Raw genomic sequence first — 22,029 nt, 5'->3', positions numbered from 1 at the left:
ATCATGTGCAAAGTTCAATAATTAATTCAAAAGCAGTGTATTACGCACTTGTACTGCTGTATGAACAAAAGTACAATAACATTTGGTTTGAATCACTTTAAACAGATCAGGTTCTTTTTAACAGCAGTATTCTTCACACAGTATCAGTTATATTTCTACTATCTGTGCTCAGTGTGTGTTTATTTAAACGTTCCACTGCTGTGCAACATGAATACAATGTTCCACACGTTTCATCAGAATGTGTGTCTTCTGTCTTCATACAGTCAGAGCATGTGAACGCAGCTCCCACTGTTCATCAACATAATGCACCGTAACTCAGAGGTGACGACGGTTACCCGGCGATGTCCGGTAGTCTCCGGTGAGAGACGGCCGGTGCGCGTTGTGACTCCGCCTCTTTTGTAGTACTCTCCTCTTCATAGACTCGTGTGTTCTTCTGGTGACGGTGCGTCTGGAGGGAGGCTCCTACGTGACGTCATTCATGATCCTGAGAACGTTCCTCAGACCGACGTCTTCTCAGCACAAGTCGTCCTGCAGTTTGTATCTCTCCACTTCTCTGTGGCGTCTGTTAGCTTGTCTTTAGTTTATCTCTACTTCTCCACACTCTGCATCAACGTAGTGATGAAGACTCCTCCACACGCTGCATCAACGTAGTGATGAAGACTCCTCCACGCGCTGCATCAACGTAGTGATGAAGACTCCTCCACACGCTGCACCAACGTAGTGATGAAGACTCCGCCACACGCTGGAATGCGTTAACGCGGTAATAACGCATTAACTTGCACAGCACTTGTAAAAATATTTCATAGTTCCAGCTTCACCAATGTGAAGATGCTGCTTTTTCTTTTTAACAACATGAACGTATAAGTAATAATGGAATATAGTGATGGTGTCACTTTGGGCTCTGGATAATTGTGACACCATTTCTCACTGCAAACTACAACAGTAAAATCCTGCTTTTGCATGATATGACACAATAATAATCCAATGATATAATATATAAAAGTCACACAGGACATTTTAATACTTTTAATACATACATATTTATATACTTTGACTGAAGGAACATTTTCAATGCAGGACTTTTACCTGTAATAATTAATGCTAATTACTAACTGACAAAGTCTTTACCTCAATCTGTTTCTCCCTTTTATGGAGTTTCCTTTAAATTTCTAGTAAATTGAAGACATAATTTAACAACACGGCAACATCACCAGAACTGTCCAATGAATGAGTTATATGTCAATCCGTGTGACCCAAGACTATCTGGATCTGAGTTCCTGATCGGTCCTGGTCCTCCACAGTCCTCTCCGTGTCTTCTATGAAGCTGCGAGGACTGAGGCCTCTGCTCATCATCTTCACTCCTCGCAGGGGCAGGAGGGAATGGGAACTTGGTGGTATGAAACTCCTCCAGACCTTGAAGCTGCTCTCCCCCCTGACTGGTCCAGAGTTCATGAAGCTGTGAGGATTCACCACCACACTTGTGGCTTTTGAACTGACCAAGCCATGTGAATCTTTTGCCACAAACGTTGCAGCTGAATGGTTTCTCCCCTGTGTGGGTCCTCATGTGTAACTGTAAATGTTCACTGCGGGCAAAACATTTATTACAAAATGAACAGCTGTACGGTTTTTCTCCCGTATGACACTTCAAATGGTTCTGCAGATGTGCCTTCTGACCGAATCTTTTACCACAAACTGAGCAACTGAAAGGTTTTTCTCCTGTGTGAGTTCTCATGTGCGTCTTAAGATTTGAGTTCTGGTTAAATTGTTTACCGCACTCACAGCAGCGAAATTGTTTCTCAGAAGAATTACATTCGTTATTTTTCATAAAGTTTAAACCCGACTGAGGTTCACTGGTCTCATTCCAATCATCACAGACTTCAGTTTCTTGTTTGTAACATTGTGAGGCCTTGTCACTATTAGATAGTTGTAAATGTGTATCTGGATCTGAGTTCCTGTCTGATTCTGGTCCTCCACAGTCCTCTGCATCAGATTCTGTTTCCATCTGTTCAGTTTGTCTTTGATGAAGCTGTGAGGACTGAGCCTCCTCTTCATCATCTTCACTCTTCACAGGAGTGAATGAGAACTTGATATCAGCCTCCTCCAGCCCTTGAAGCTGCTCTCCCTCCTGACTGGTCCAGAGTTCCTCCTGTTCCTCTTTAATGTGTGGAGGCTCTGGATCCTCCTGGTCCAGACTGGAGCTCCACTCCTGCTGCTCTTCTTTAACCACCAACAGCTGCTGGACGTCTGCAGGACAGAAGTACAGACACGTTTCTGAACAATAGTAAACTTAAACCAATAATAATGCGTGCAACCAATCAGATGTATCGGCATAAACAGAGAAGAAGAAATATAATTATTAGTGATCTGATCTGAACGGAAATGGAACCAAAATACTTTTGCAGGTAAATGTAAGATTGTGGTTTTGTGAGTTTATTTAAATTCTTCTTAGTCTGAACGCTGATTCTGAACTTCCTGTTGAATTAATGACGTCTATTTGAAAGTTAACTTTAGGGACAACATCTCTATATAAATATGGATTCAATTCTATTGTATTCAGTGAAAGTGAAAATCTATGCAAGAACACACAAAACAAAAACACATTTTTAACTTCCCTTGAAGCAATGACCACTTAGAGTAAAATATAATTTTATAATATACAATATATTATAATTTATTATAAAAATATTCTAAGATTCTAATGTATACCAAATACGGGAATCATAATACATTATAACCCGTAATAAAAAGTTAGTAAATGACCCTCAATCATGTAGTATTACGATACTTGACCTCATAAGTCACCACAAAATGCTTTATGTGTTCTGATTGTTGTCATGAAGCATAATAAATATTTATGTGTTTATATCTGTAATTATACTGTGCTTCAACACACAATTATCAACAGTGACATGGAGATGTAATGTAGAAAAACAATTAGAATATAAATAAAAATAGGAGTTGAATTAATCCATGAAGAAGCCGTGCAGAACCCCCAGGATAACTCGGTAATAATTCAATGTATCAATATATATGAATGTTTGACGCCGCCACACAACTTGTCCCTTACTTGTACTGCAATGACACAGAATGTAAACAAAGCATGTCTGAAACCAGAACAAAGAACTACTCTGTAGGGTTGACCTCAATTATTATAACCAATAAATCAGAGAGATGGGACCGATTCACTATTGTTATCTGGTTCTGTTATTCATGTGTCGGATATTGGACTGAGGTTACGGATTTGTTTAAATATGTAATAATAATGGAGAACGTCCTGTAATGTTCAGAAATTTCTCAAACAGAGAGGAAGAAGGCCATAGTGGAGAAGAAGGCCACTGAGGAGAAGAAGCAGCAGCCCCCCCCCCCTTTGCACTCTTTGTTCCATCAGCAAGCAGGGCAGGAGTCAGCAGGTCCAGGTCAAAATCAAAAGTATTTAATATTGTTAACAGAAGCCAAAACAATCACAAACCAAATTACACTACCGATAGTCAAATATTTCAAGAAATATGAGACCCCGTTCATACCACAGGACAGATAGATGTATCTGCCCCATGGTACGAAGGAAGTCTGATTCTCTCAGGGGACAAACAGCTCCTTTGCCCCCCCAGAGTTACATTCCTCAACCTATCGATCAGCTCCATGATTGGCTGAAGTCCAATGGGCTCCTCCTTGGATCCTGACCCATTGTCCTGGGCAGACACCTCTGTGAACTACCCACTTCCCCCGCAGATTTACACCTCCTGGCATTCCTCAAACCCCCATCACAGACACTCAATATACATTCAATGACCACACTCCTTGGTTTAACACTTCCTAAGTAAACACACTGTGACACATAATATCCAGCACTAGGAATGCTTTAAAACTTAAAATTCCTCACAGTCCCTCCGGCCGGCTGCACAAGAAGCTCGATAGCTCTGCTAGCGTCTTTAGCAAAGCTAGACGCGCCGGAGAGGAGGAGCGGCTGATCTCCGTGTAGACAATGTTTCATCAATCATGGCTGGAATTACCAATATTGCTGCAAGTACATGTTAAAGTCCCAGAGACTTTGAGAAACCCTACGCTGTCATAATATCATCCAGTGCCGCTCTGTGAATTCCAAACTGATTTTTTTAAAAAGATGCCGAAATAACTACATAATAATGGTGATTTATACGAAGTCTGAATTCATGCTTTGTCAGGTCTGTTTATAAGACGACAAACAAAAAATATTTTCTATGCTTGGTTTTTTTAAATGGAGTTTGGCTCGATTGGTAATAAAAGTTAAAAAAATCGGCAAAATACATTTGCAGCTAAATCCCATCGGTCACAATAGTGACCGTAAAAAAAATCTTTCAGTTGTAAGGCTCTAAAAATGTTACTGGATGATGAATCAATCCATTTCCAGCAAATATTGAAATAATAAAGGGTGTCAATGAGAAACATGCAGTCACATGACTAGTCTACATGGTCACATGACCAGAGTGGTTTACTTCTTTGCTGCATTATGACGAGAGGCTGCATCAAAGCTCCCAAACAGAAAGAAACTAAAGTATCTTAACATGAAGACATTTGTAGACATCATCTTTAAGGTTTCTAGTATTGGGATATTCATTTGCAATGACTCAACTCTGTTCAGTGTGGTCATAGAATGAGTAACAAAAGTGACCGGTGGGATAACACAGTGCATTTTGGTGAACAAATACTTAAACACATATAGTTCTTGTTCTACCCGACTATCTACTCCATTCTTTCTTTGACTCAAGTTCTGGAGAAACCAACGGCCTTCGTCTCTCTCATACCACTTTATTAGGTACACCTGCTCCTATACAATTATCAACATGTTAGACCTTGAAGCAGATGGGCTACAGCCGCCACTCCTGGGGGCCAACAACAGGAAGCTACAGCTTGGATAAATGTTGCTCTTTTTAGATGATGCGGTTCTGTTGACTCCATCAGACTGTGACTGTCAGCATGCACTGGGGCGGTTTGCAGCCCAGTGTGAATCGGCTGGGATGAGAGCCAGTACCTCCAAGTCTGAGGTTCTCTGCCCGGAAACCGGTGGATTGTGCCCTCCTTTTTGGGAGTGAGTCGCTGCCCCAAGCGAAGGAGTTGAGGATATGTCCAATCGGCCCGGGTTAAGACCTAGAACACCAGAGATTATATATCTTGTCTAGCTCCTCGCTGGGCCCCCCATCAAAAGCTGGACAATGTTGCTCGGGAGCGGACGCCTGGAATACCCTGCTGAGCCGGCACCGGATAAGCAGGAGACAATGGATGGATTTGTGAAAAAAATGTAAACAACATGAGAGCATGGATCCATCCTGATCCTATCAACGGTTCAGGCTGCTGCCGGCGATGGTGTCACAGTTTGGGGGGATGATCTGTTGGCACATTTTGGGTCCCTTAGTACGAGTCTTCATCACTACGTTGATGCAGCGTGTGGAGGAGTCTTCATCACTACGTTGATGCAGCGTGTGGAGAAGTAGAGATAAACTAAAGACGAGCTAACAGACGCCACAGAGAAGTGGAGAGATACAAACTGCAGGACGACTAGTGTTGAGAAGACGTGGGTCTGAGGAACGTTATTAGGATCATGAATGACGTCACGTAGGAGCCTCCCTCCAGACGCACCGTCACCAGAAGAACACACGAGTCTATGAAGAGGAGAGGACTACAAAAGAGACGGAGTCACAACGCACATCGGCCGTCTCTCACCGGAGACTACCGGACATCGCCGGGTAACCGTCGTCACCTCTGAGTTACGGTGCATTATGTTGATGAACAGTGGGAGCTGCGTTCACATGCTCTGACTGTCATGAAGACAGAAGACACACATGTTGATGAAACGTGTGGAACATTGTATTCATGTTGCACAGCAGTGGAACGTTTAAATAAAGTCACACACTGAGCACAGATAGTAGAAATATAACTGCTATTCATTATTGAACTTTGCGCATAACAATGCGATTAAAAATTGTAATCGTTGCCCAGCATTAATATATATATATGTAACATAAATATACTGAGCTCAAACACAGCGTACAGATGACTGTCAGCTGTGATCCACACAGATCATCTTGTGATTCAGCTATCTCACATCGCTTATGTTTTATATTAAAGACTCCAGACATTCATCCTATGTTAACGATACTCTACACTGTGCAGGTAGTAGTGTGGACGCTCAGTGTAAACGTAGTAAAAGATTAAGTGTAAACGTAGTAGTGTGGACATGCCATTAGTTTTGACAACAATCACGTTTTGTAGAAAATCCTATTTTCATGTGTAATTGTGATACTTAATGCTAGATTGTTGGTTATTAGTCGCATGTTGTGCAATGAAGGTTTAATCTAAAAACATATCTTGAGTGACTGATAATAACAAAGCTTATTTATATAAACTCACATCAACACGACATAAAAAGAACAAAGAATAGCAGACAATAGCAGAAACACGCACATTTACACATGAATGAATATTTACAAACACAACATGAATAAATCAGAACTACAAGTAGCCTACAGATCGGATCTAACAGGACGTAACTGTTTCTGTTACTTCCGGTGTATTCTCAGTAGAAACAGAGGAAACAGTGATGGAAGAGTGAAGAGAACCAACCTGCTCTGTGTAACCGAAGCTGAGGGTTGAAAACAGCGTCCAGTAGTTTCCGTTGTCGCTCGTTCTCCTCTTTTGAACGACAAAGTTCCTCCTCGTACTCTGCTATCGTTCTTTCAAACACACCAAATATCTCTTCAGCAGCCGCAGTTAGTCGCTGGTTGACTAAACATCTCAGCATTTGGACTTTAGACATTTTCACATGTGACACTGGTCCGTTTCCAGCTAGCATGCTAAGCTAACTTCAATAGCTTTGTAGGCTACCGGGAGATGAGTCAGAGGAAAAACATCCAGGAAAAAAGGTGAACAGCTAAAAGTCCATTCAGACATGTTGATCCAGACATACAGAGACTCTGATGGATCAGTACTGATGGAGCTAACTGATACTTTATCAACGCAACAAAGAGACGCTGCTGTTTCTAACAACGTTCGGCGCCATGTTGTGTAAAGTGTGTGACGTTGGCCACAGTAAAGGATAGAACTTCCGGGGAAGATTCGTTGCTGAGCTTCAAAATAAAAGTCCAGAGGCGTTATCAAAATAACGAGCTTAAACACACGCAGGAAGTTAAATGGCACAAATACATCTTTTTAAGAATGCATTTAAAAAGCTTCAATAGTTTTATCAACAAGTTCCAATTAATACGTTTGTTTTCCTCAGGAAATCTATGGCTCAGTTGTCATGGAGTTGCATTAAATTAAATGTTAAATTATATTTATTTTTTCAATCTTTATTTAAACAGAAGTTAAACTTTATAAAGATTTGGTTTCGGGTGCATGCAAACCAGAGGAATCCCTCAAGGGTTTAAAGCAAGAAATGAGGTAAAAGTAGGGCCTCAAATCCATCATTTTCTTGGATATCACCAAACAAAAAAACGTTGTTTGGATACATTTTATCTCTTATAACCAGCAGCATTTTATTAATTACACAAATGAGGCTCTTAAGGCACTAGGAGAAGCTACAGGAAGTGGAATGTCACAGCAAAATAGACAAGCATTACATTGCTAGAAACACTTCTTACTTATTCAACCAACTCAGTTTGAAGACAGAAACATATTTTATTAGATTTTCAGAGCTCTGAGAAAACAGCAAACCAAATTCTACAGATTATCGTATTTTTTTTCACCCCCTTACCTTTCAGTTTCAAACCAAAGAAAGAGAGGTGGAGTTAATGTTCATTCTTATATTAGACAGTCTAACCTGTGGAGATCTGTACACAGAGAGGGCTCCTCATCTCTCACCACATTTCAATAAACAATCACGAATATTTAAAAATGAAAAAAGAAAAAAAAGGGGCAGTTTTTTTTTCTGTGCTGTAAATATGCCCCAAAACAGATCAATAAACAGAATATTTAAAGCACATAAAAGTACATCACATCATATAAAATCAGATCAATCAGTCAAAACATCAACGTATCACCACATAAACGTACAAAATGTATCCTTTTAAGGGACCGTGATGAATGGACTTAGTTTTGTATAGCGTCTCTCTAGTCGTTGCGCATACAGGGTTGACAACTTAACCTGCTCATAATATACCATATTTTTTAAATAGCCATAAATGATAAATTATTCCTTTTACTATTGCACTGTGTTTAGGGGTCACGCACCAAACACCAAGCCAAATTCCTTGAATGTGCAAACGTGCTTGGCAACAAACCATTTTCTGATATTCAGCTTGATGATTTGACACACCGCTTTTTCAAAAAATATTATTTGAAGCTGAAATATGGTTTTATAAAGAAAATAATTAAATCTGACCAGAATGCATCAGTAACACATTACACAAAAAAAAAATAGATGAAATAGTCTTGTTTGAATAAAAGTTAAACTGCAGCCTCTGACATAAATTAACCATCTAAAAGTGAAACATAAAACCATAGTTTAGGCCTATATTTGAATTAATCTCCGCCTGCCTCATTGATTACAATGATCCTAAAAATATTCCCCTTCTCAGTTCATTTCTGTGAGTCACGGCGAGCTGAAAGCGGTTGGAGATGTGGTAACACTTCAAAACTCAATGTAGACAACACTCAGTGATTTGTAATGCAAAGTTGGCCAAGGCAACACGTCTCCCATGTGTTTCCTCCAAGCAAACACGACAGGGATCTCAGTTTCGTCCTGATCCTCTATATGACCAGAGACCATGGACAGATCCAGAGCTCCTGAGGGAGGAGGAGAGCTCAGCTCCCGGCAGCAGCGTCTCCTCCTCCTCCTCCTCCTCCTCCAGGAGAAGAGCTTCTGATCGATGGGAGCCAACACCAACACCACGCTGCTGGAGACCCAGGACGCATTGCTGGACTCCGCTGGAGGGAAGGGAGGCAACGGGAGAACCTTAAGTAATAGAGGCAGACTGTCAGACCCTGCTGCAGTAAAATTAGGTTTTCTAAAAGGACTCTGGTGCTCTGAAACACTACCACTTTAGTCCACAGGGGGCGCCGTAATCCATATAACATGAGCGTTTCTTGTTTTAAATAAATAATGGTGAAAATGAGAAGTTTGGACTCATTTTTACAACGGAAACATTTTTTTTTGTTATTACAGAGAAAGCAAAGCATACCGATAACAGGTATCAAGTACAAGTATCAGTTCAAGCGTGAACGTACCCAACTCTATCCATATTCCTCTCCATCAGCTGCAGCTGAATGATTTCTACTCTGTATGGGTTACCATGTGACGAACTATGTGGTCCTTGCGCTGGAAGTTTTTACCGCAAATGGAGCAACTAAATGGTTTCTCTCCTGTGTGAGTCCTCATGTGTTTCTTCAGATTGGCCTTGCGGCTAAAACCTTTACCGCACGCCGAGCAGCTGAACGGCTTCTCTCCCGTGTGATTCCTCATGTGAACCTGTAAACTCCCTCTCCACCCAAACGACTTCTCACACACTGAGCAGCTGAAAGGTTTTTCTCCCGTGTGACACCTCATGTGTCTCTTCAGAGAACCCTTAAGGTCAAATCCTTTCCCACACTCAGAGCAGCGAAATGGTTTCTCACTAGCGCTACATTGCGAATCGCTGACGGTGGCTTCGTCATTTTTTAAAGAGTTTAAACCTGACTGAGGTTCTCTGGTCACCTTCAAATCATCATCACTGACTCCAGTCTCAGGTTCAGAGGTGTCAAAGTCAGTGTCATTAAATCCCACTTCAGCAGGAACAGTTGAGCTGCTGGCTAGACGGTCCGTCTCTCTGCTCTCCTCAGTTTGGTTTTGTTGCATCCGTGAGGACTCACCAACGCAATTGTGTTTTTTGAGCTGATAGTGCCAAGTAAACCTTTTGTCACAAACCTCACATGTTACCCGTTTCTCCCCCGTGTGCACAGTCATGTGGTATAACAGATACCCCTTTTGTGCATATCTTTTGCTGCACACAGAGCAACTAAATGACTTCTCACCTGAATGATATATCATGTGTTTCGTTAAATGTGTTTTTTGAGAAAAACCTCTACCACAAACTGAACAACTGAATGGTTTCTCTCCCGAATGACATGTCATGTGCGTCTTTACGTAATAACGCTGGGAAAAACTTTTACCACAAACCGAGCAACCAAATGGTTTCTTTCCTGTCTGAGTTTTCTTATGAGTCATCAGATTTGCCTCACGGCCACCTGACTGACGTTCTCTGGTCTCCTTCCAATCATCACTGTCATCAGTCTCAGGTTCAGAAGAATCTCCAGTCTTATCATCAGTATCTGGTTCTGAATGTCTCTCTGGATCCGAGTTCCTGTCTGGTTCTGGTCCTCCACAGTCCTCTCCATCAGCTTCTGTTTTCATCTGTTCAGTTTGTCTTTGATGAAGCTGTGAGTACTGAGCTTCCTCTTCATCATCTTCACTCTTCACAGGAGTGAATGAGAACTTGATATCAGCCTCCTCCAGACCTTGAAGCTGCTCTCCCTCCTGACTGGTGCAGAGTTCCTTCTGGTCCTCTTTAATGTGTGGGGGTTCTGGGTCCTCCTGGTCCAGACTGGAGCTCCACTCCTGCTGCTCTTCTTTAATAACAATCCATTTGTGGATGTCTGAAGTAAAAGCTGAAAGACAAACAAACAAACAGCCATTAACTCTGAGTGTCTAAGTTATCTTACGCAAACAGTTCGTCCAGTAGATGGTTGTTTGTGTCCAGCGCGGAACTATAAGTAAACGTTGACATTTTGTCACGTGACTTTTTTCCAACCTAACCAAGAGGTTTCGTTGTCTAAACCTAACTTCCTGTGAAGACGGAAGTTTATTTTGAAAAGAAACTCTGCCTGTAATGAGTGGAAACTAACATCCTGTCCCTGACACATCTGACACCGACGTCTTAAAGCAAAATTCCAACTGAAGGCTTCAAACCGCAGTCCACAAACCAATGGGTGATGTTACAGTGGCTGCATCCACTTAATATATATGGACTTGGTTTAGCTACCGGAAGGTAGCGGGTTCAAATCCCAGACTGACCAGGAACGGAGTGTGGACTGGCGGCTGCCGAGGCACCCTTGAGCAAGGCACCGAACCCCTATCTGCTTGGGTCATGCTGAGCTGGGATGTCATTCGATGCATGTCCATTTGTGTGTAAATCAAGAAAAATAACAACAGAATAACCAAATGACGTAATCGGTGTTTCTCAAAAGACTTTGTGGATGTCTTTATCGGCATACCCTGGTCAATATAAATGGGCGTGACAAAATATTAAAAAACACACCACTGTTGAAAAGTTAATCAGCTGCTTTTTTTGGCGTTATAGACATCCTAGACACAAACAGCGGCCTCCTGGGTAAAAGACTTGTGTTTATTTAACCTGGAGCACCAGGTTAAATGCAGTAATGTGACATGCCACTACGAGACAAAGCATAACTTTTTTGAGCAAATGTACCCACTCACATCTGTATGGAAGCCCGTTTCCGCATTAAAAAAAAAAAGGAAAGAAAAAAAACACTTAAAAAAATAAAATAGGCTTTTTTTTTTTGCTTTTTTTCCTGCTGGCAAAAAGAGAACATCTGATCAGTTTCCAGTACTCAGGAAATTATGAGATACTTTAACACAACAGTCATAGAAGCAGCTCTTCACTGGTTACTCTACATTTGACATATAAATGGATAGTGAGTACATTGAAGACAACTTTAATGGCTTTACAACAGATGACATATTTCAATTGCTTGCTGTTTCACATGGGATTGTACTAAGCAAAATCCATTTATATGTCAAACATCTGTTCAGTGTTATGGTTACAGATGGATGCACCAAAAGTACCCCCCCCCCTCAAAAAAAGCCTTTGTTTTTCTAAGTGACTATTCTTTTTTTTAAATGGCAGAAACGGGCATTTATCTTGCTAGAAGTTGAGAAAAATATAATATCATGGCTTTTTTGATTGACATCACTTCACACCTGAATGAACTGAATTTAAAGCTGCAGAACAATTCAGTGAAATTAATTTTTCTAAAATTAAGTAATTTATTTTAAGATGCACATTTTTCAAAAGCTTTCTGTTGTCAGTTATTCTTTAATCCAGCCCTTATTTTACTTGAAATGAGTATTATTTATAATCCATCCAATTAAATTTGAAAACTAAGAATAATAATTGTTAAAATATAATTGATGTGTACTTTCTTTATTTGATTTGACAGTTGTTGACAACACAGAGACGTTGTTACTACTACTAAGGTTCTTGAATATATATATATATATATATATATATATATATATATATATATATATATATATATATATATATATATATATATGGCACTAAATAGCGCAAGTTAGATATTATTGTAATGTTCCGGACTTTTGCCTGAGGAGATTTTCTCAATCTGGACTTTTTGGAATTTGAATTGAATACCCCTGAAATAGAGCAATAGGAGCAGGTGCATACAGATCAAATATGTAGGACTGAGGCTTTGCTTGTAAATCAGATTATTATATTGTGCTTAAAAGGTTTCATTACATTCTTATATTTCATGACTTATGGTTTTAAAAATAAGAAAGAAATTCGTTACATAAAATACACTAAAACAAGGTTTCACTTTCATATACTTTCATTTTTGTACAATAAAATTTCCCAGGAATGAGAAAATCATTAACCAGGATGACGAGTCCATAAACAAAGTCTGTCTTATAAAATATATATTTTTAAGATGAAGAACCTATGAGCAAAGCCAGTCATGTACCTCGAGTCACAGAGCTTCAGAATACACACAATGGAAGAAAAAAAAAAATGACCTAGTTATTGGTAAAAAAATAAATATCCACAGGATGGATGCACGCCATATAAAACAGATGTATTCTGCTTTGGGAGTTATGGATTATTTTAAATATTTAATTAATAACATCAGTTCCCCTAAGATACTAAGTGGCCTTTTTTAAAAAAAAAAAAAGGGGGGGGGGGGGGGGGGGGGGGGGGGGGGGGTATTGATGTCGTTAAAGTCACAGCCTCCACTATAACGTTGTGGGAAAGGAGTGAAAGGAGTAGAATTTGATTAAATGTCCTTTAATTAAGCATATAATTAATTAAATTGTATTCATACAGCCCAATATCTATAAATAGTAATAATAAGAATCAGCCGGCTTCATAATCCGAACACATCTTCTGACCTCTGTGGCTTTAGTTAAATATTAATCTAATTAAAGTTAGGTTTAAATGTGATTTGACCGCTAATTAAGTCATCATTTTAAAATGTCAAACACGTGACGGTAATATTTGTGTCCTTGCTGTACAGGTCGTTTTCACTGTATTACCACAGGTCTGTTATTCCATATGTGTCTGTCTGGAGGGAAACAGGAAAACAGTGTTTCGTATACAAGAGCTAGCTGCGGCTAACAGGCTAACGGGTGGTTAGCTAACGTTAGCTTAGCACAGACTTCCCGAAACGTGTCCAGGCGAGAGGAGGAATACAAACCAACCTGCGGGGTTTAAAACGACATCCATCGGTTCATCCATCGCTCCTGTGTTCTGATCACATCGATAAATACCGAACCCGACTGGCTCAGCTAACGGCGCGCCTCTCTGCTTTCTTTACTTCCGGGAGGGGGGGGGGACAGGTTTCAAAATAAAAGTATTTCAACGCTTCTCATGGTAGAAACACTGTAACTAGTACATCTCTCTTTCAGAAAAGAGGAATCATTTTCAGCTGCAGTTCCCTAAAAATGTAAAAAATAAAAAAACTGACAACAGAAGTCGGTTACCAAGATTTTTGTTTCTCTTCTGCTTCTTCCCTCTCAGTTTTATTTCCTCATTTAACGGATGTTGGATATTATTCTGTTATATTTAAATATTACACAGCCTCTAATCACCTAAAGCTCAGAATAAAAACCGCTACACGTCCTTCTGTTTTGTTTGTTTTAATTTGTAACGCACATCACGTGTAAATCGAAAAAACAATGTAGGATCAATTAATTATTATAATTATCACTCACTATATGATTTTTTAAAAGTTTTTAGCCAAATAATTAGCTCAAATACAGTCACTGAATAAACCAAATATAACACTAAAATTCACTGTATTCAAACATTTAAATCATCCAACACATGGAGCAGATTGTGAGTTTAAAACCAACTTTGTCTTTGATATATATATATATATTTTTTTTCCATGTGTTTTTTTCCCCATCAGATTAAATCTTAAATAACCCACTTAACTGTTTAAGTATAAATGTGAATACATGTGAGAACATTTTCAGAATCAGTCAAACGATTTGGCTAAAAGCAGAGATTTTCTTTAAATTTTTTTGTGTCCTACCCTATTTCATTCCTAAAATATTAAGGAGTATATTTAGTATTTAATGGAATATACTTTAGGTATATTGACAACGAGGGGATTTCTAAACAGAACAGAAGTTTTTGACATCCAATTGCTGAAAAATTAAATTCTTACAGGAATCTCCAACTGTCAAAAGTTTTTGATACAAAATCACAGCTTGGATATTTTACGCTGTGTTTTGGAGTTTAAAAGAAATCATTTGTATCTATTATAGAATCAAAAAGTTACATTTAGCACCATCTTTGCAACAATATATATGAATATATATGATAGGACATGAATTCAGCAGCACTGTGAATCTGGTGGATATTAAAATGTACTGCAGCTCATTTTCAGTCCTGTGTGTATTTTAACATTTTAATGTTAATACTTGTAATTATCATAAATGTATCTTGTTCAGAAGTGCACACATTAATATGCAATGCTTTGGAAATTAATTAATAAAAATGAATCGTCCAAAAAGCATATTATGAACAAGAAAAACAGTAAAAATACAATTAAAATAAAGTTTATAAGACTCCTTTTAATACAAATAACAAGATGGAAACTCTTTTTTCTGTGAATGAGCTCAAGTTTCTCCTGAAAGTTAACAGCAACTTCACAAACATCTGTTGTTTCAACACCTTCAATAAAAAAGATAATCGACTCATCCACAAGTAAAGATTGAAAGTACAAATAAATTAGAAACTACTGCAGTAACATGGAGGCTTCACATTAACGAAGGTCGCAGAAAAATGCAAAAAACTCCACATCACAAACAGAGAAGCAGTCGTTAACAACGATAATCTCAGGCTCCATAAAACAATTCTTATTAAATATGTTTTCAAAAAGAAAAAGATTACATAAAATATTAAATACAATAAATTAGACAGTAATTGCAAATTGAATTACCTAAATGTAAACAGGAATGTTGTAGATGTATATGTGAAATGTGTATTGATAGCAATGACATTTCACAGGCACCAAACTGTACATTTGGTTTGTTAGATATACAACTTAACACATTTCAAGATAAAGTACTGCTCACAGTATTAAATGGCAGTTTGCCAGCGTCACTTCACGTCAGCTAATAAACCAAAGATCAACTAAGTAAAACACATGTTTTAGTTTTTCATTAAAAGGCCCGATCGGTGCGTCTGTGTGGTTTTGCTCCTCTGTGAACGTTACTGTGTTTAAATCCATAACTCAGGAAGTAGACAGAGCCTCTCCTGTGTGACTTCCCATATGTCTCTTAACATCTCCACTGTCCCGAAAACTTTTATCGCAAACTGAACAGCTGAACGTTTGTTCCGGTACGTGACGTTTCATGTGACGCATTAATTTTCTCTGCTGAGGAAATCTTTTACTGCAAAGCTTGCAACAGAACGGTTTGAGTCCCGTGTGGATTAACTTGTGCACCTTCAGATTCGTGCTGTTGGCAAATCTTTTCCCGCACTCGGTGCAGATGCACAAGTGCTTGTCAGCATAACATCTCTCATCGAGCACCTTCTTCCTAGAGTTTGAACCCGATTGTTGGTCTCTATTCTGATTCCAGTCATCACTGTCATCAGAAGAGTGTTCAGAAGACTGAGCTTCCTCTTCATCATCAAGCACCTTTTTCTGAGAGTTTGAACGTGATTGGCGGTGTCTGTTCTGTTTCCAGTCATCACTGTCATCAGAAGAGGGTTCAGAAGAGGGTTCAGAAGACTGAACTTCTTCTTCATCATCATCAAGCACCTTTTTTCGAGAGTTTGAACCTGATTGGCGGTCTTTGTTCTGTTTCCAGTCATCACTGTCATCAGTCTCGGGTTCAGAAGAGTCTTCAGTCTTGTCATTAGTATCTGGATCTGATTTCCTGCCTGGTTCTGGTCCTCCACAGTCCTCTCCATCAGCTTCCGTTTCCATCCGTTTAGTTTGTCTTTGATGAAGCCGTGAGGACTGAGCTTCCTCTTCATCATCTTCACTCTTCGCAGGAGTGAATGAGAACTTGATATCAGCCTCCTCCAGACCTTGAAGCTGCTCTTCGGTCCAGAGTTGTTCCTCTTTAATGTGTGGGAGCTCTGGGTCCTCCTGGTCCAGACTGGAGCTCCACTCCTGCTGCTCTTCTTTAACCACCAACAACTGCTGGACGTCTGTGGAAAATAATGAAATACATACACACCTTAGAAAACTGTCATTTCATGTTAACAACTAATCCACTGATATCACCACTTAACGCTGCTGGACGTCTGTGGAAAATAATGAAATACATACAAACCTTAGAAAACTGTCATTTCATGTTAACAACTAATCCACTGATAGCACGACATAGACTTATTAAACTTCTACAGATCACCGAGCATCAAACAGCTCCACGGTGTTCAATCAGACATCTCAGGTCTCTTAACAACATCTGTTAGTAACAGAAATAACACAATTCTGCAGTTCTGCATTTAGATTTTTTGGTAAAAGCATTTAACAAATGAACCCCCAGAGACCAAATAAAAACCTGATTTTCTTTACAGATTAATGCGTCTTTATTTATCCTCAAGAAAGTGTTTCCCGCGTGGAAAAGAGAAACGCTTTGTCACAGCTGCATAAGTTCACCGATTACTTCTGAAGCTAAAAGTTTATTTACAGTTTCCTCTATCGAGTTTAAAACGACAGTTTTTAGTTTCGCAGCTGATTTGATATTTACAGATGCAGAATTTGACATTAACGAAATGTTTACAGTTACTGAAAGCATCACTTCTTTAATTATAGAAGAAAATCGTTAAAGAAAAACACTCGTACTTCAATACAACACAATCTAAAAAAGAAATCACGCTCTACTATTATTTTATACCCATAAACGTTTTTATCTCTTACTACGTTTGTTGATATAAACCAATAAACCAAAATGTTAAATCTCTGTGGAGTTTGTTTGGTTATAGATTTACCGGCATTATACATGAAGACAAAACAGTATATCTCTGAGTCATCAATGTTTGTAAAAACACAATATAATATATTGTTCAATTATATTTATTTATATATATATATATATATATATATATATATATATATATATATATATATATAAAAAACATGTTTACACCACGCAATAATAATAATTATATATATATATATATATATATATATATATATATATATATATTATATAACACAATACAATAACGTCATATGTTCTGGTTCCATTAAATAAACTTGTAACATTAATATGAAATCATTTTGTGATCAAAACATTAACAGATGATGATTTTATTTTGTTAAAATCTCTTCTGCAGTTAGCTAGTGTTTAGCTAGCTCGCTAACAGGACGGTTTGGGCTAACGTTAGCTTAGCAGTCTTTCTTTGTCTTGGAGGAAGTAAGAGTCCAGCAGGAGAAAGAAAGAGCAACGAACCTGCTTCTGTCCGCAGCTTTGCTTCAGGTGTTGAAACCATATCGATCAGTTCAAAATGGCGGCGGTTCATCTCATCTTCGTACTCGGCCATCGTTCTCTCAAAATGTCCAAATATCTCCTCGACCGCCGCGGTCATTCGCTGGTTCATGAAGACCTTCAGACTCTGAAGTCTCGACATCTTTCTCCCACACACGGAGGAGGAGAAGAAGAAGAAGAAGAGAGAAGCTAAACACGATCTTTGTTTGAACGCACAGCCTCGCGCGGTGTAAACACGAACGACCACTTCCGGGATAAGAATCTTCTTCGGTGGTGTTAATACTAACCAGGTGGAGCGTTATCGCCGCCTGCTGTTGCATTAAGGAGTTCTCAGGTTATCAGTTCAATGTCGTTGAGAAAAGTGAAGATGCTTTGAAGAACATAACTGTTTGTTATGAAGATGTATTAAATACATGTTCATAATTCTTGTTCCACTACAGTCTTTAATATGCGTCTCTCCTGCGTCCTTCTTCTTCTCTTCTCTTCTCCTTCTTCTATCTATATGTATTCTCCTTCTTCTTCTCCTTCCTCATTCTTTTTTTCTTCTTCTCTTTCTACCGATAAGTCTTCTTCTTCTTCTCCTTTCTTTGTTTCTTCTTCTTCTACTGATAAGTCTTCTTCTCCTTCTTCTTCAGGGTCTATTGGCGACTGGCAAACAACACATTGGTGCACGGGTATGGACTATGATCAAGGTTAATAAATACATAAAAAACTGACTTATATTTTCTCAATAATATTTGTTAGTCTAAGACACTCAAACACACAGCATTAAAATGTGCTCTTACAGTTACACACTGTTGCACAACTTTTCTTCTCTATCAATATACACTTTAAGAACACAACATGTTTTAACATACTCTTTTTTTAGTTTGTCTTCTTCTCCATTTTTCCTTTTCTTTCTTCTCTTTCTTCTTTTTACTCTTTTTTTTAGTTTGTTTACCATATTTTATTGTACATTTTCATATTTACACACCGGCATTCTGCCGGCCCAAGGCCCCGGCCCATAGCTCCACTCCAAAGCCAGCATATCCACGGCCCAAACCATCCTGGACAGAGGTGGTGCGCCGCGGCCGGCAGAACAATCCAGCTGGGGTTTCTCCAGAACCTCCGTTAACCATCTCCAACCGCTACACGATCCTGTCGGATAATATTCCACCCAGCTCAAACTCCCGCCGCATCTGCATCTATTCCACCTGTGGTCAGCGTTGATTGGACTCGCCGCTCCGCCACCGGGAAGGACCGCCATATGTTGCTAAAGGAGGCTGTAATCAGATGCTCATCGGCGTGGACAGAGGTAACTCAACGTCCACTCGTCCTCTCCAATGTGGGGTCAAATGACACAACACACCGGGAGTCTGCCGTTTGATGTTGTAAAGTACTGTGGAAAGTCTGTTTTTATATCAGGGCCTATCCCCACACTTGGTCGTGGAGCTGAATGTTTTAGCAGAGTCCTCAGCCTCCATACCTGCCTCCAATCTGCCAGCAGGACTCACAGCATTGGTTTTATTAACAATTTGAACCTGTTCTGGGATCGTGCCTCTTGTTTCAAAGAGACGGGATCCGTCCAAACAAGAGGGGCAGCCACATGCTATCGGCTAACCTGCAGCATACACTGCAGCAGTTATTCACATGACTTCTAACATGTCACACAAACACCCAGCAGACGGACCCCTCTTCCTCTCCATCACAACCACAGCACACTGATGCACATGAGAGCTCCCCCTACAGCTCCTTCTTGGTAGCAAATGCAAAGTCAACTATTTCATCCTGTACTACTGCACCCCGTTCACCTCTCATAAACAGGACGGAGAAACCCATTCCTGTAACCATCATCACTTCCCATCACAGACGCCAAACCCCTCTGGTGCTAACCAGCACAATTTACTTACAGTTTATTGTTACGCAACAATCACCAAGCAGAATTCCTTCCATGTGTAACAAACTCAACAATAAACCGTTTCTGATTCAGATTTTATCTCGCTGAGGTTTTCCATGAGCTGCCTTCTTTCTCCCACATATTCCTGACAGTGTGCCACATGTTTCACTCTCGCCCATTGTCGTCCAATTTGCCTGTATTATGTTTTCCTGCTTTAAGTAGTGTACTTTACTTTTATACAAGTATAAAATGAATACCTACAATTGTATATGTGACGTTATCAAGGTAACGTGATGTCTCTTTCGTATTTACACCATTTCAAGCCCTCACAGCCTCTCACACTCAAAAATGTACCAGGTGAGTCCGTTAAGTTCCTGAGGGTTCAGGGTTTAAGGTCTTAGGAGGATCATTGGGATTGGTTCTATATCGACCGCTATAGATTTCATAATAATTGTCTTTCTTCTTCGTAGCAAGAAATAAATACATAAATTAAAACTAATAAATTATTGTTAAATTATTTTCATTACTTTTGTTGATTCTTAATTAGCTAGAATGACATTCCAACACTTGAAGTTACAGCGAAGAAGTCACCTGAAGATGTTTATTTCAATATTGCTGTCATTTTGTTCTCCAGTCTCTCTTTGTGCACTTTTTAAACCTTCAGTCTGAATCATACTTATGGCAATACAATAAAACATGGTCCAATATACACAGTGTTCACACCAGAATGTCCATTCAGGAGTCTCGTTGTAACACTCTCCTCTTTCTGATTTTGTCCTCAAAGCCTGTAATCCAAACTATTTTCTTTAAAAAAAAAATATAAAAATAAAGGTTGTTCTTTTGGAACTTTTGTCTTTTCCCACAATTAAAAAGTAAGCAACCAAATAAGCCAAACAACAGTGGAAAGAAAAAAAAACCTTATTACAAGTAAAAGTACTGCATTCAAAATCTTACATAAGCAAATTACAGAAGTATTAACAAAATATATGTTAATATATGGTATATAAGTCTCAGTGGAACGAATTCTGCACTGTGACACAAGTGGAAGTATTTATTTGGCATGACTAGAGCTAAGAGCTAAACTAACGAGCAATAAACAGCAAATAAATAACAGCTGCAGCTTAGTTACCAACACTGTGGCAAATATTGAAGTACAACATTGAACTGCAGTTATTACGGTGAAAACATTGGCTGAACTTTTCAACTGTTTGTGAGTCATCATGAAAACAATTAGAACGGATTACTTGAAGAGTTGTTACAATAGTTCTTCTCGTAAATCAAAGACAGAAAAGTCTGGAAACAAAAGATGAAATATTCACGTCCTAAAACAAAGTTCCAGCTCATCAAAACAAGGAACTTGAACTGAAATATTTGCTGAATATGCAAGATTCTCCTTCCATCAGACAAAATCACTATATCTCAAAAGAGATGAGGTCAGTAGAGGGTGATGTTGAATAAGAAAGAAGGGTGTAGACCAGGGGTCACTAATAGACGGGCCGCGGTCCTGACCCAGATGCCGTTGTATTTGGACCCTGGACCTATAACCGATAGATAATTGAGAATTATAAAATTTGGACGGAGCGCTTCTATTTAAACTGGCGCATCTTTTCCAGCCTTTACGGCACTTTGTTCAGCGGTGCAGGAAACACACCGACCAATGCGTTGTAAATCACATCACTTGATGCAGCTCAGCCAATCAAATATGGGTATTCTCACACGTTTCCTGACTCGAGTGAGATTTACACACGTCGAGGAGACGAGAAAAAAGAATAAAGAGTAGGAGAGCAAACGTACCCACTCACATCTGAAATGAAGACACAGAAAATAAACCTAAGAGCCCAATATATCAGAATCCTGACATTAATTCATGACCAACTATGATGTTAACAGAGAGGATAGAGCTGAAACAAGTGAAATGAGAAAAACATTTATGTATTTACATGTATTATTTATAATCCATCCAGTTAAATTTGAAAACTGAGAATAATAATTGTTAAAATATAATTGATGTGTACTTTCTTTATTTGATTTGACAGTTGTTGACGACACAGAGACGTTGTTACTACTACTTGGCTTCTTGAATATATATATATATATATATATATATATATATATATATATATATATATATATATATATATATATATATCTCTATCTATAGATATATATATATATATATATCTATAGATATATATATATATATATCTATAGATATATATATATATATATATATATCTATAGATAGATATATATATATATATCTATATATAGATATATATATATATATATATCTATAGATATATATATCTATATCTATATAGAGATATATATATATAGATATATATATATATATAGATATATATATATATATATATATAGAGATATATATAGATATATATAGAGATATATAGATATATATAGAGATATATATAGATAG

The 22,029-nt window shown here is 38.6% G+C and overlaps 1 protein-coding gene across 1 annotated transcript; it reads right to left on the bottom strand.

Annotated features, from left to right (window-relative positions):
* Window positions 1-1,011: 1,011 nt before the first annotated feature.
* LOC137868450 (oocyte zinc finger protein XlCOF8.4-like) lies at window positions 1,012-17,951 on the bottom strand. Its single transcript, XM_068705236.1, has 7 exons — window positions 17,681-17,951; window positions 15,518-16,430; window positions 13,463-13,572; window positions 9,249-10,614; window positions 8,745-8,898; window positions 6,598-6,832; window positions 1,012-2,244 (listed from the first exon to the last, which is right to left on the bottom strand). The coding sequence occupies exons 1-7, from the start codon at window positions 17,856-17,858 to the stop codon at window positions 1,208-1,210; spliced, it is 3,993 nt and encodes a 1,330-aa protein (XP_068561337.1). The 5' UTR covers window positions 17,859-17,951; the 3' UTR covers window positions 1,012-1,207.
* Window positions 17,952-22,029: the final 4,078 nt, after the last annotated feature.

This window comes from Cebidichthys violaceus, unplaced genomic scaffold, assembly GCF_023349555.1.
Source record: "Cebidichthys violaceus isolate CVI_PGR_0920_01 unplaced genomic scaffold, fCebVio1.0.p SCAF_111, whole genome shotgun sequence".
Taxonomy (NCBI): Eukaryota; Metazoa; Chordata; class Actinopteri; order Perciformes; family Stichaeidae; genus Cebidichthys; species Cebidichthys violaceus.
This window is presented reverse-complemented; position numbering and strand designations above follow the sequence as displayed.

Coding starts and splice junctions, on each gene's coding strand:
- LOC137868450 (XM_068705236.1), bottom strand. CDS start 17,858: ATGTCGAGACTTCAGAGTCTGAAGGTCTTCATGAACCAGCGAATGACC. Junction 10,615..13,462: donor TGTCGTTTTAAACCCCGCAG/GTTGGTTTGTAT, acceptor TTTGTCTTTCAG/CTTTTACTTCAGACATCCAC. Junction 2,245..6,597: donor GCTTCGGTTACACAGAGCAG/GTTGGTTCTCTT, acceptor TCTGTCCTGCAG/ACGTCCAGCAGCTGTTGGTG.